The sequence below is a fragment of the Pongo abelii genome, chromosome 7, assembly GCF_028885655.2.
Source record: "Pongo abelii isolate AG06213 chromosome 7, NHGRI_mPonAbe1-v2.0_pri, whole genome shotgun sequence".
NCBI lineage: Eukaryota > Metazoa > Chordata > Mammalia > Primates > Hominidae > Pongo > Pongo abelii.
The window spans coordinates 12,244,221-12,258,680 of NC_071992.2; the positions used below are offsets into that span (position 1 = coordinate 12,244,221).

Below are 14,460 nucleotides of genomic sequence, written 5' to 3' on the forward strand. Positions count from 1 at the left end.
ATTTAATACAAAGCCCACCTTCTAGAGGAGTCAGAGAATAAGCAATAAACAAGTAAACACATGATTTTACCTCATGATGAGTTAGGAAGGAAGGAGAGAACGATCGTACAGAAGTTCATGGGGGTGAGGGCTGGGAGTGCTACTTTAATTAGGGTAAACAGGGAAGACCTTTCCGAGGATGACATCTTCAGCTGAGACTTAAAGGAGAAGGAGCCGGTCACATAGTTCTTGCTCTCCTTGATCCTGGAGCAAGGGAGAGCAACATTTACTAAGCACCCCTTAGGGGCCAGTCTTAGCGGTAGATGTTTTATAATCCTAATTGCATTTAATCCTGACTATAACCCTATGAAGTAGGGATCACTGACTTTGCTTAGCAGAAGAGAAGCAATGAGGTTCCAAAGACTTGCAATCTTGCGTGATGTTGGTGGCAGACCAAGAGCTACAGACAGGCTAAGCAGTAGGTGCAGTGTGCGAGGCAAGAAAGAGCTCAAGTCTTCCAGGAATGGAACAGATGAAGGCCACAGTAACTGAAGCACAGTGAGCAGGGATGGGGCAGAGTCTGGGGAGAACTGTGGTATGCGCCGAAGTTGGAAAGGCAAGTGCCAATCAAGTAATCCCAGGCCACACTGGCCACTGTAAAGAGTCTGGATCTCATCCAAAGAAACCGGGCAACCAGCAAAGTGCTTTAAGCCAGAGGGGACCACAGCTGGTTTTGTGTTTTTAACAGGGCATTATGGAGCAGGGAATGAGAAAGGATGAGACAGGCCAGTTAGTAGACCGTTGGAGGACCTAGGTGGTCAAGTGGATAGAGAGAAATGAGGCCTGTCCACACAGCGATTGCCGGGCCGATCTGGTTCACAGCCATGACGTCTCTGACCCCAGGGTCCATACTCTTAACAACAGGTTTGATTAAAGACGTTTTAATTAAGGGAACATTGTAATTAAGGCTTTCAGAAGGGTGACTGGGAGTTCATCACCAGCTTATAGTTGAAGGCTGTGTTAGTCAAGATATAGGTTCAGCTACTGTAGAAAAGAATAAGAAGGCTTAAATGAACCAAAATAGCAGTAGTTTAAACAAGAGTTCTTGCCTAAAGATCCAGCCTGGGATGGTGACTCTGGCTCCTCTGTCTTGCAACTCTAGCAGGACAAGGGTCAGGCTCCATCCCTGGGCTTCATGATGGTCCACCACTTCAGCCCCACACAAACTTGCGGGAAGGCAGGAAGTGGAAGAGAACGCCCCCCCTTCCTCTAAGGCCACAAACCCAGAAGCTGCACGCTGTCACTTCTACTCAGGCCCCCATAGTCAGAATTTAGACATGTGGCCATACTTAGCTCTAAGGTGTCTGAGGGATTTTGTCTTTTTGGGTGGCTGCACACCAGCTAAAATTCTTAAACTACACAGGTGGGGGAACCCTAATATTGGGTTCAACCAGCAGTCTCAGCCAGAGGCCTCTGCAAAGGCCACTGCTCCCCAAGGAGCACACTGGAGCAGTTTCCAGACCACAGTCTTCTGGGAAGGCTTGGAGTTGCCAAAAAGGTCCACACATCCAACTATGCAGCAGGCAAGATCTAGAGCCTGGAGAATGCATTATGTGTACAATAGTTCCATTTTCCAGAAGTACATGACGTGGAAGTGGTGAATACAATAGGCATGCAATTTAAAGTATAATTAAATCCATAGTAGCATTTTAATATATTTGCTTTTTAAAATATACTAAAAGCACAATTGTTATCATTGGAGGATCCATAAAAATGTGCATCCCAGCGGGGCACAGTGGCCACAACTGTCATCCCAGAACTTTGGAAGGCTTAGGCAGGTAGATTCCTTGTGCCCAGGAGTTCCAGACCAGCCTGAGCAACATGGCGAAATCCATCTCTACCAAAAATACAAAAAATAAGTTGGGCATGGTCGCGTGCACCTGTCATCCTAGCTACTCAGGAGGCTAAGGTAGGAGGATGTCTTGAGCTTGGCAGGCAGAAGTTGCAGTAAGCCAATTGTGCCACTGCACTCCAGCCTAGGTGACAGAGCAAGACCATGTCTCAAAAAAAAAAAAAAAAATGTGCATCCTTAGAAGAGGTCTTCCTAGTCAGGAAGCTTGGATTCCTCTAGTGTAGGGAAAAGAAAATAGACCTGAGCTTTAGACAGAGCTGCATCCAAATACTGCCACTAACATTAAGCAAGATTGTCTTTTGGAACCTCATTGCTCCTCTTCTGCTAAGCAAAGACAATGATCCTTACTTCACAGGGTTATGGTCAGATTTAAATGAAATTAGGATTATAAAACATCTATCGCTAAGACTGGCCCCTAAGAGGCGCTCAGTAAATGTTGCTCTCCCTTGCTCCAGGACTGAGGACAGCAAGATGGGTTGCAATTGAGAAATCAGATTTAGTGGGTGAAGTCACACAAAACTGAAGACTCTCTGCCTGGTGTACCTGTGGCTTCGCCCGAGGCACTCAGTCTGTGCCCCGTGTCCTACGCAGGACTAGGAGGTCTGAATTGTGTTATTCATGCATAGGTCATGCTAGTTACGAGGATATAGACCAGCCGTGAAATGCTGGGAGCCTGATCCAGTTCTTTAGATTACTCTGTCAGAAGAAACCTTAAGGAGGCTTTTGAGCAAGGATCCACCAGCCTCATCACCACTGTCAGCACCAGCAAGGTCCCAGAAGACAACATAAACAATGCTGAACTCTTTCCAACCAATGCAGGAGACACAAGAATCTTGGTGGGTAGAAAACCCACACTTTAGTAGATGCAGGGTAAATACTTACCCAGAGGAAAAATCAAGGGCAACACAGATGTAAGAATAAATGTAAAAATAAAATCTGATGGAATTGTATTGTTGTGTTGAGAAAGACGTAACAACAATAGCTGGCACTGGCATGGCACCTATACCATTTTCATGTTATTTTCACACTATTTTATTTAATTCCTACATCAGACCATTAAGTTGGCAGTATAGACATTATTATCCCTTTTTTTGTAGATGAGAAAAATGGAGGTTCAGGTTGGGTAAGTGTCCTGGCCAAAATCATGTGGTTAGGAAGGGGCTAACCAGGGACCAGAACTCAAATCTCCTAAATCTCAGGCACTCACCACGTTGCCTGGAGACAGTGGGAGTCTGGGTACCCCATGGCCAGGAATGTACACCTGCCAGTCTATCCTCAGAAGCCTAAAGGAACTATCTTCATCCCATGAGTTAAGAAAGAAGGCCAGAATAGAACCTATTGGCTTAAACAGTGGGATTCAAATCTTTCAGCAAAAGTAGAGGTTCTGTGGTAATTGGTAAATTAAAAGAAAAGACTATTCCACTTACTGACCACATGAGTAATGATGCTAGCATGTCTGTCATTCCTCCTTAGGCTAATCCGTGGAGTGGCATCCTCTTCAGACTCACTGTCTAGTGGCTGTGGAATAACAGGTCTCGGGCCTCACCTTAAAAAGCCTACACCTTCCAATCTCTCACTTACCAGCTTTGCTCCCTCCAAAATGGCAGAAAGCTAGACACAGTGGTTCATGCCTCACGGCCTGTAATCCCAGCACTTGGGGAGGCCGAGGTGGGCGAATCATGAGGTCAGGAGTTTGAGACCAGCCTGACCAACATGGTGAAACCCCATCTCTACTAAAAATACAAAAATTAGCTGGGTGTGGTGCCGGGTGCCTGTAATCCAAGCTACTCAGGAGGCTGAGGCAGGAGAATCACTTGAACCTGGGAGGCAGAGGTTGCAGTGAGCCAAGATCGCACCACAGTACTCCAGCCTAGGTGACAGAACAAGACTCCATCCAAAAAAAAAAAAAAAGGAAGAAAACATATGGGGACTTCATCTAGATGTCCATTAGGGCAGATACTATGAGAGCTGCTTCAGCACCTTGAAGCAGGAAAGAACATGCTGAATGTTCTCTGTTTAGCCTATGCCATGAAGATCTGATTTAACTGAAAGGGGACTCTAAGCTTAAATTCTTGCTGTTTCTACTGCAGTAAGACCATTGACGTCAGCGAGAATCTCCACATTTGTAAGTATCAGTGTAGATACTGCTTCTCCTACAAAATGCAGTGAATTATAACTAAAAAATTTAAGGCCCCTTCAAGTCCTTAATGACTTTACAAAAAGGTATTAAAATCTTTCAACATGCTAATTAAAATATATTTCTCTTGAGTCTTATTTCTGTGGAAATCATGTTTCCTGGGCACATCTTCACATCAAATGTCAATGCCTTTTCAACTTCTACACAAGTTTTGTCTTTTTGTTGATAAGCAATTCTGGCACAGGCAAGAGCACTGCTCAAGTAGTTTTAGTAATCACTTTTGTTTCTGAAAAGAACCTGGAGCGGGCTACTGCCTCACAGATCAGAGTCACCACCAAATCCAACCTGCTGCTCTCTTTGAAAATGTCCATTTTCTGAGTAAGAACAGTCTTACATATCTTCACCACCCTCATCTTCTCTAGTGGCAGCTTTCTTTTCAAGACCAACTTTTACTGTGAAATGTGACAGGTTGCCATGTGACCTCAAGTAGAGACTTAAGCAGCTGTGGTCAGATGTGGTGAGTGAGTGACAGCCAAGTTCATTTGTAGCCTGGCTCTCCCCTGCCTCTGGTCCATCCTTCAAGGAGCAGGCTTCAAATTCTGACCTTGGAAAAATGACACTTGACATGTATCATTGTTTTTGGACCTTCAGGGTTCCCCAGGAATATCAACTCCATTGATACCAGAGTTATTCTGAACTTAAGGGTTGGTTATTGTTTGTTTTTTGCCTTTAATGTTCAAGTGCTAACACATACTTGTTTTAATGATTTCATGTTAACATTTAGCCTGTGGTCTTATGCACATTTATCTGTATGCTCACTTGATCTCAGCATATTGGAATTAATTATTTTCTTCCTGTAGGAATATATTTTATTCCTACATTAACCAAGAGGCTGGATACTCCTGCGTATCCCAGATGCCTTAGTGGTTTAGCACACCTGGTGGCTAGACGCAGTGGCTCACACCTGTAATCCCAGCACTATGGGAGGCCAAGGAGGGTGGATCACTTGAGGTCAAGAGTTCAAGACCAGCCTGGCCAACATGATGAAACCCCAACTCTATTACAAATATGAAAAATTAGCCAGGTATGGTGGCGTGCACCTATAATCTCAGCTACTCAGGAGGCTGAGGCAGGGGAATTGCTTGCACCTGGGAGGTGGAGGTTGCAGTGAGATGAGATCACGCCACTGCACTCCAGCTTGAGCAACAGAGTAAGACTCAGTCTCAAAAAAATAATAAAATAAAAAACAAAAAAAATAAAAGGGCACCTGGCAAATATAATGGGCATAAGATTGTTTGGATCGAATGGGTGGATTAGTAAGGATTTTTGTTACTGTTGCATGTAATAGAAACTAACAAACTAGCTTAAGAAAAACAAAGTCAGTGGAGTAGAGGTTCCTGATGGAGGATCTCTCGCCCTTCCCTTAACTAACCATCATCCCCTGCCCTTCCTTACCTCTTCCTCATCTCTGGGGAGGCCACTGACCTGTGGAAGGAGATGGTCCATAAGAGAGGCAGAAGGGTGGGGACCATACATTGGAGGGGTCCTGGGGCAGTCAGGGTTGCCCTGGTGTTGTTGATGAGTGGTTCTCTGAATTTAGTCGGGGAGACTGGATCACGCTACAACCTTAGGCATGCCCTTGCCTTGTTTTGGTCTCCATATTGCCACCTATGATGTGAAGATCTGGAAAATCTTTTTTAACCCCAGAGATACCACCATTACAAACACAGAAGCCATGGAAGGCCAACTGATGAACAGAGAGGTGAGTTCTCCCAGCCCAAACCCTCATCATAGTAGTATTCTCCCCGAGGTTCAGGGGCCGGTATTAGCAACCCAATTAATCAAGGAAGATGTGATCAAATGAAAGCATTTAAGAGCGGTATGGAGAGAGAAGTTGACGACAGACTTGGCCTTCTTTACAATTCTGCCAGGCCTAAGCCTAAGGAGATTCTACCAGGACATGGCATTACAGTTGGCCACATTAAAGGACACAGACCCGACCTGTCACCTACATGACTTCAGGCCTTGCCTGGGCCTCTGATACGTGTCTTCATTGATAATTTTGGAGCTCTTATCATCTTCTTCTGACCCTTGACTCTGACAGTCAAATGGCTGAACGTCTGCTCCATCTGGATTGATGACTTACCAGAACGAGCAACTGGCTGTCACTGCCCTGATTTATGATCCACACTGCAGAGCTTCCTGCAGAACCAAAGCAATCTAGGCCCGCAGACCTGCCTTCCCACATGACGTGATGTCCCATATCCCAAGCTAGGGTGACACGTGAACCTTCTGATTAGAGTGTTCTTGTCCTACCGGTTCTTTCCCTACCCTGCCCCATACCTCATCCCTCTTCCACCAGGTACCCATTCTCCCAGGTCAAACCAGACTTTGTTGTCATGGAAATCGTGCCCCCGGCCTCCTTCCTAGGCCCAGACCTCTAGGCCCCCACCTGCCCTGATAGATCTGCCTGGATCCCGAACCTGCCTCATCCTGCTCGAGTTTGTCACTTTGCTGCTCTTGCCTCATCTCTGACCTTTGCCCTCTGGCAAATCGCCCTGGAATGGGATGGTTCTTAGAACCAGCACTCAGGACCCACCAACCTGCACTGCTACAGGCATATGAAGAGTCCACCATGAAGCATAATATACATTTGGAGAAAAACTTCACTCATCAAGAAATAACACTGCATAACCACTACACAAAAATCTGACACCAAAGGGAAAATACTTTCGTGAAATAGACTGACCGCCAAATGAAGAGGGTTTGTGAAAAACCACATCTATTGCATAGGACTTTTCAGTTCATAAGCTGCATAATATCAGATCATCACACTGGCAAAGCAGGGCCTGTAAGGCTGCTGGGATGCGATCTTGAAATTGCTTCATTATTGAATACAATGATATTTGCCAACATGGAATATTTCGCTTGTGTATGCATTCAAATAAAATTTCCAACCACCATTGTTTATAGCCCAAATATATTAATATCTCCACATCACAAATTCCAAAGAGAACAAATGAAATATTTAAATGAGCAAGCTTTGTGGACCTAGTGAATACTGCATTTTACCTTTATGTTCTTCTTTATCACCACATACATTTTTTAAAAAAAAATCAAACCTGATAACGTCAAAAGACGAGAAAGGCTAAACTCAGAGAAATAAAGAAACTATAAATCAGGAAAACTTTGGAGCTGCTGGAAAGACACTTTAATTTTGTAGACAAAAGACTGCATTAAGGAGGAATAATGCAATAATCAAAGGTGAACGGATCGCTATTGTCTGGCGTCTTCCTCTGTGGGAATTTTCCCACCCCTGACAGCTGTAAGGGGGGCAAAGGCGCCGAATGTGGCTGTGCCTTTATTCTCTCACCCTTTTTCTCCCCAGCCCCTCCTCTCCTCCGTCAATAAATGTCTGCAATCATATTCTTGAGCTCCTGTGTGATTTCAAGGTTCATCTCTTCCATGCAGCTCAAACACTAATTATCCCAGCTGTAATTAGTAAGATAATTAAATACTGGCTCACTCATCACTCTACCTTGGGTCGGGTCGTGATTCTCCCAGAAGACCTTGAGCAGTTCCTCAAAACTGATGTGTTCTGGCTGGTACACCACTCGGACGACTTCTGCATGGCCAGTTTTTTCTTGGAAGAAACAAAACGTACAACTGAAATTTACTGACAACATCAATTTATTGCAAGTTTTTTGTTCACAAAAAAACAACAGACAAAAGCTGAAACTCTACCCTCTGAAGGAAGAATGGAAGCATGATTAGACTTTAGCTAACAGTCTCTCTCAAGGCTCTGTTACTGGTTCTTTTTCCATAAAAGCATACAGTTCTCTTCTAGTGAGCTTGCTGCGATGACTTCTACATTGTGCTCTAATAAATTGTTTTAGGTTCATGAAAAAACAAACGTGGGTTTTCAGGTTTCTAAGCTCACTCAGGAAACCTTATGGATCCACCCTGACATAGCGCTCAAGAATTGAAACTCTGCAAAGGGAAAGAGCCAATTTATTTTTATCATCACTCCATGCTATATGTAGTGAGCTCAGCTGCACCACAGTGAGATGGTGCCAGGGAGAGAAACCTGTAAAAAACACGCTGATCACTCGTTCACATGAGATCAGTGAGTTAAGGAGGGACATACTTGCTGTGCTGTTAACACTGGGACAAGGGTCAGATTTAAATACCCAGCAGGGTGGTAAGTGTTTTCTCAGCCTAATTCGTCTCTGTGGTAAACAATGATGGTGGCATATGTCTCTTTGCAGGATCCTCTGTAAGTAGGCCTGTTCTCAATGGTGGTCCTGGAGGTTTGGTGGATCGGGGTGGGTATTTGCAGTACTGCTTGTACCTGTGAAATTCATGTCCTTCTTTATTTTATAGTCTTAGAGCATGGCAAATAAGAGATCCCTCCCATACTAAGATCACTTGGCTATATAAATTTTTTATCTATCTGTTTTCAGTCACCTTATGTGTAGTAAAGAATTTGGCGAGCTGAGCACGGTAGTTCACTGTAATCTTAGAACTTTGGGAGGCCGAGGAGGGTGCATCACCTGAGGTCAGGAGTTCGAGACTAGCCTGGCCAATCTGGTGAATCCATCTCTACTAAACAAAAAATTAGCTGGGTGTGGTGGCGGATGTAAAAAAAAAAAAAAAAAAAGAAAAAAAAGAAAGAAAAGAACTTGGCTTTGCCCAAAGAGAGGTCTGGACTTTTGTCCTCAGCTTCTGGAAGATAATGTGTGTCACATTCAATGCTGGGCACACTAGGTCTCAGGATGGAACCAGCTACATCCAATTGTCCTAGGGTAAGAGTTGGCCATGCTACAAAGACCAACCATGTGAATTCGGACAGGGGCTTTGGATCATATGGTATCAGAACACCTGGAGACTGAGTTCAATCATGTGGGCAATCAATCAATCAATCAATCACTCGTATGCAATGGAGCAACAATAAAAACTCTGGACATTGAAACTCGGGCAAGCTCCTCTGATTGGCAGTATTCTGCATATTGTTATACATAGACACCAGAAGGTCAGCACATCGTGACTCCAGGAGAGAAGAGAACAGAAGCATTTGGAGCCCTCCCAGCCTCCACCTGATGCCTTTCTTTAGCTAACTGTGAGCTGCATCCTCTCCCTGTAAGACAGTGTAACCATGAGTATAACAGCATTCAGTGAGTTCTGCAAGTCCTTCTAGCAAATTATCAAACATGTGGGTGGTTTTGGGAATCCCCTGAAATGGCACCTTAATCTGCGAAAGTGTCTTCCAATATACTGGTCATCTCACTTTAATTCTCACAACTGTCCAATGGTGCAGGTAGGGAAAGTAGAAATCCTCATTTTACAAACTGAAAAACTATGACACAAATAAGTTAGATTTGCCCAAGGTCACACAGCTAGTGAATTTCTGGGCCATAACCTGAAAAACAAAAACATTACCTTCTGACTTCTGGTCCAGGGCTCTAACCAATACATCAAAGGAAAGAGTGCAAGGTGAACATTTGGAACATGAATCCAGAAAAGAAAAGAAATCTATTCATTATCTTTAATTTGATCTTTTTGTTAATATTTAAATTTCCTCTGATGGTAGAAACAGTATTTGCAGATAACACTGAAGCTTAGAAAATGTGAGGAAGTATAAAAAAGAAAATACAGGCCAGGCACAGTAGCTCAAGCCTGTAATCCCAGCACTTTGGGAAGCCAAGGCAAGTGGATCACTTGAGGTCAGGAGTTCAAGACCAGCCTGGCCAACATGGTGTAACCCCATCTCCACTAAAAATACAAAAATTAGCCAGGCGTGGTGGTGGGTGTCTGTAATCCCAGCTACTCGGGAGGCTGAGGCAGGAGAATCGCTTGAACCTGAGAGGTGGAGGTTGCAGTGAGCCGAGATCGCACCACTGCACTCCAGCCTCGGCAACAGGGTGAGACTCCATCTCAAAAAAAGAAAAAGGAAAATACAAATCACCTATACTCCTGCCACATAAGCACTATCAATAAATTTTATGAATCTCTTCCTGGATGCCTACCAGATGTGTGCACGCACACGCACACATACACACACACACACACACAAAATTTCTTCCACTGCATTCATTACAGCATGCTTTTCTCTCTTACCAGTATATTGGGAATATTTCCCCATGTCACTAAAACTTTTAGAAAACACCATTTATAATGAATACATAACTCCCCATCAGATGGTTGTCCAACTACTTATTCAATCATTCCTTGTCATTGGGCAATTAGACTGAAATATATTTTTATCCATAAATGTAAATATTTTTCCATGCTTCTAAAGCTGCCTCAAGCCTTAGTTATATAAATGGAATTTCTAAATCAATGTTTCTAAACATTTTTAAATTTCTTGATGCCTAGTTCCAAACTGCTTTTCAGTAAAGTTGACCCAGTTTTCTCTTTCCATTGGCAGCATTCTTGAGGGCCAGTCTTAGTCACCATTACAACATTTTTAATCCTTAGCAATTCATAGCTGGAAGATAGTATTCTATTGTTTTATTTAGGATGAATTTATATTATTAGTGAAGTAAAACATAAATTTCATGGTTATTAGCAATTTTAATTTCTTCTTTGTTCTAACTGGCATGTCCTTTTATACTGGGTTATTAATTATTATATTAATATTTTATTATTAATTGGCTAGTCCATATAATTTTAATTCAAATACTATAGTCATTCAAGTTAGCATCTAAACAGATTTTATGCTAAAAGATATGAAAAGAATGACAGTGGAAAGTTTGGGGAAAAGATACAGGAAGTATAATAATGTGATTGTAAAACCACTTTTGCTCTAGTTGAACATATTATTTTGTAATTTGAAATGTTTAAATAAGTGATTCAACTATATAAGCATTAAAAACCTCTGAATATTAAAAATGGTAATATGTTATCAACATGACAGATATATTTGGCATGAAAAACATTGAAACCACACTAAAATATAAGCAAAAGACGTAAACAGGCTATTTCTTCTCAATTTACATGTATTTCTTCCTATGTGAAGAAATACATGTAAATTGAGACATGCAAGATGCCAACATTTTTAGTGATCAAAATGAAAGTAAATAAATGCATATTCAAACACTAACATATTATCTCTTATCACATTTAATAAAATTGCTTAGAAGCATCTTAGTGCTGTTGAGGATACAATGAAATGGTGCCCTTACTTGGCTAGTGACAGGGTAAAATCACTAAATCTGTTCTGAAACCCCATGGGTGTATGCAGCAAGAGCCACAAAGATGCTCATTTACCTTGATTAAGTGATCCAGGAAATCCATCTCAAAGGTGTAACTTCAAATAATAGAAAAGATATATACACGCACAAAAAATTCACTCTGTCATTATTACAACGGTAGAATACTATAAGAAATACACAAGCCAAACAAAGGGAAACAAATATGGTATACTCATAAGATGAAGTTTCATAGAACCATTAAAATACCACATATTTTACTATCCTACACATGGTGAAAGCTGTTACTTTATTATTTAGTGAACAACAATGATATGGTAGCCACTTATCTACTTGGTGCTATTTAATGCTCATAATTTTTTCCTATTTTGATAAAATGAACATAACATAAAATTTACCATCAGATTAAGTACATTCACAATGTTTTGCAATCATCACTAATCATCCAGCTCCAGAACTCTTTTCATCTCGCAAAACTGATATTCCGTATCCATTAAATACCAACTTCCCATTCTCCCTCCCGCTGGACCCTGGCAACCCCCTTTCTACTTTCTTGTCTCTATGGATTTGACTTCTTCAGGGTCTTCCTAAAAGTGGAATCCAGTATTTGTCTTTTTGTGACTGTCTTATTTAACTTGGCATGATGTCCTCAAGGTTCATCCATGTTGTTGCATGTGTCTGAATTATCTTCCCTTTTAGGGCTGAATAATATTCCATTGGGTGTATTTTGTTTGTTTATCCATTCATCCATCAATGAACATGTGGGTTGCCTCTACCTTTTTGCCACTGCAAACAATGCTGCTGTGAACACAGACACACAAACATTGCTCACAATGATTTTGCAAGAGAGATATGGTCCCCATTAAACAGATGAGGAAATCAAGGTCTCCCTACGAGTTTTTTCACACAACAGTGAGGAGGTAGGAGGATTCAGTCATAAGCGAACCAGGTTTCAACCGGAGATGAAGCTCAACCTCCTACTATGACCTGAGCTTCTGAATGGAGAAATCTGAAGCCATGAAGTGACAACAAATGTCACACAGGCTGTGGCCCAGATGAGAAATCACAGCTGTGTGGTAACTGACACGAGGCTGTCAAGAATATTTTATGGGATTAGGCTCTTCTTTCATGACAGCAATATGGGGCCAGGAAAGATTTCCACTCACCAGCAAACACTTTCAGACATAATCTGCCACTGACATTATTTGTGGAGAGGTTTAAAGAAGCTTGGTTGTTTAAAAGAAACTACTACCATTCAAATTCAAGATTCATTTGCCTTGACAAACAGCACAGTGATGCCCTTGCCAAACTCACCTTTAAGTTTCTTTACTTTATTTCTCCAAAGTAAAAGAACCTGTGTAAAAATACACAGTGCAAATGATCAAAAGGATTAAGGGACTCAGAATCACTTACAGAAATGCCCACACTTTACAGGAACCAGCCAACGTGCTAGGCTAATTTCATTCCAGAGACCAATCTGCAAATACTTTCTTGTGCTTCCAGAGATAAAAGGCCAGATCTTAAAAATACTTCAAGCCGTGTCTTCACATAACATCGCGCAAATAGCATGATAGATGTGACGTGCAAACATGCTTGTTAACAATTCACAGCAGCATTACAGGGGCTTTAACATTGTTGTTCAAAAATACCTTGAAAGAAAAAATGAAAAGGATGATGTCCTCTCTAAGCATCTCCTTCCACTGCCTTACCCCACAGCCCCAGAGGAAGATGAACAAATGCAGAGGGGTTGATTAAAGACAGCCATTCCTTGGATTAGACGAAGCATCCAATCCAAGAAGAGACATACGGGCATGACCTGGGGCCAGGAAGGGCATGACCTGGAGCCAGGAAAATCAGGCATTCTGGGGTCATCTAGCTACATGGAAGCTAGGTCATCCATGGAACCAGGTGCCTTTAAAGAGAACCCCGAGATAAGTCAACCAATGTTTACAGTCCTCCCACACAGCTTCCTATCCATGGAGAAAATGCCACCTTTGATTCTTCCAGGGTAGGATAATTAGATTTTGCTACTGTTGGGCTGCTGGGACAAGAACAAGAGAGCAGGGAACTGGCCCACGCAGTAGATAAGAACAGAAGAGAGAGCCGGTGAGCTGTGGTGAGATGCCAGCAGGTAGTGGTGAGGAGTCAGATTGTCAGGGTTGGCCTCCTGGCTCTGCTGCTGGGCAGCTGCATGACCTTGGCGGGGTCTGGGAGAGGAGGCAAAGAAGGTCCACACCACAGCTCCGTGGGAAATGAGCCATGCCTTTCCTCGGGACCCACACCCATGCTGGGGGGCCTTTATCTACCCAACCACTCTATGCACAGTTTCTTCACCTGCAAACTGGGTGATTAGTGCCTGGCACATGGGACGTAAGTCTCTACATCTTATATTATTCTCAGTTGTATTATCATAATTATTCTCTAATCAGCCATGATGACATGGGGAAAAATTGGAATAGAAGTCACAAGAAGTAGCTTAAACCATCATTCCAACACAGAGTTTAATACCTTTCTGACTGTGATCCCGGGTGTCCTACTTTTTTAGATGGAAATAAAATATCTCTGTGACAAAACAAAGATTAAATGAGGTCATCTGTGGGAAAGTATTTGGGAAGCATAAAGCTCTCCATACACAAACACGAGGTTTCTATTGTTATTAATCTTTTGTGTTTCCTTACAAGGATGCCGCCCCCATTAGGACTCAACTCTAGGAGAAAACAAGATTTAAGGATGCCTCCTTCTTATCAAACTGAATTTTACCTCCGTAAGTGTCTCATTCCAATTTATTCATTCATTCATTCTTCACTCATTCTAGAAGTCTCAGTTGTGTATACTACTGGCCTGGGGACTGAGCTTCCTCTGTTGGAGGCTGCAGCTCAGCCTTCATCCACACCCTAGAAAGGCCCAGATTCTCACTCTTTTGATGAAGTGGCAAAAGGGAAAAATGGCATTTCTCAAAGCGATTACCCAGTTTAGAATCAGAATTTTTCTAATTCTTTTTCTTTTTTAGTTTCTTATTAAGCCAGGTTTAATGAGCAAGTGTTTAATCCAGGCAGAAAGACACCTCCAGAAGTGGGGCTCCAGGAGCAAGAGCTGAGGCTGGAATCTTGCCTCCCTGGAGAGGCTGTTTCCCATGGCACCCTGTCAATGATTTCCTCTGACAAGAACCTTTGTCCACCAGAGTCCAGGAGACCTGGGAGAGGGCAGAGGCACCGGGGCTC

The 14,460-nt window shown here is 42.6% G+C and overlaps 1 protein-coding gene across 13 annotated transcripts in view; it reads right to left on the minus strand.

The window, feature by feature from the left end:
• The window catches only part of MSRA (methionine sulfoxide reductase A), a 385,886-nt gene that overhangs the window by 121,121 nt on the left and 250,305 nt on the right, over positions 1–14,460 (minus strand). For all 13 annotated transcript variants that reach the window (XM_063726510.1, XM_054561185.2, XM_024251322.3 and 10 more), the window contains one exon: positions 7,567–7,671. In XM_063726510.1, the coding sequence (XP_063582580.1) occupies positions 7,567–7,671 (105 nt within the window). The remainder of the gene's footprint in view (positions 1–7,566; positions 7,672–14,460) is intronic.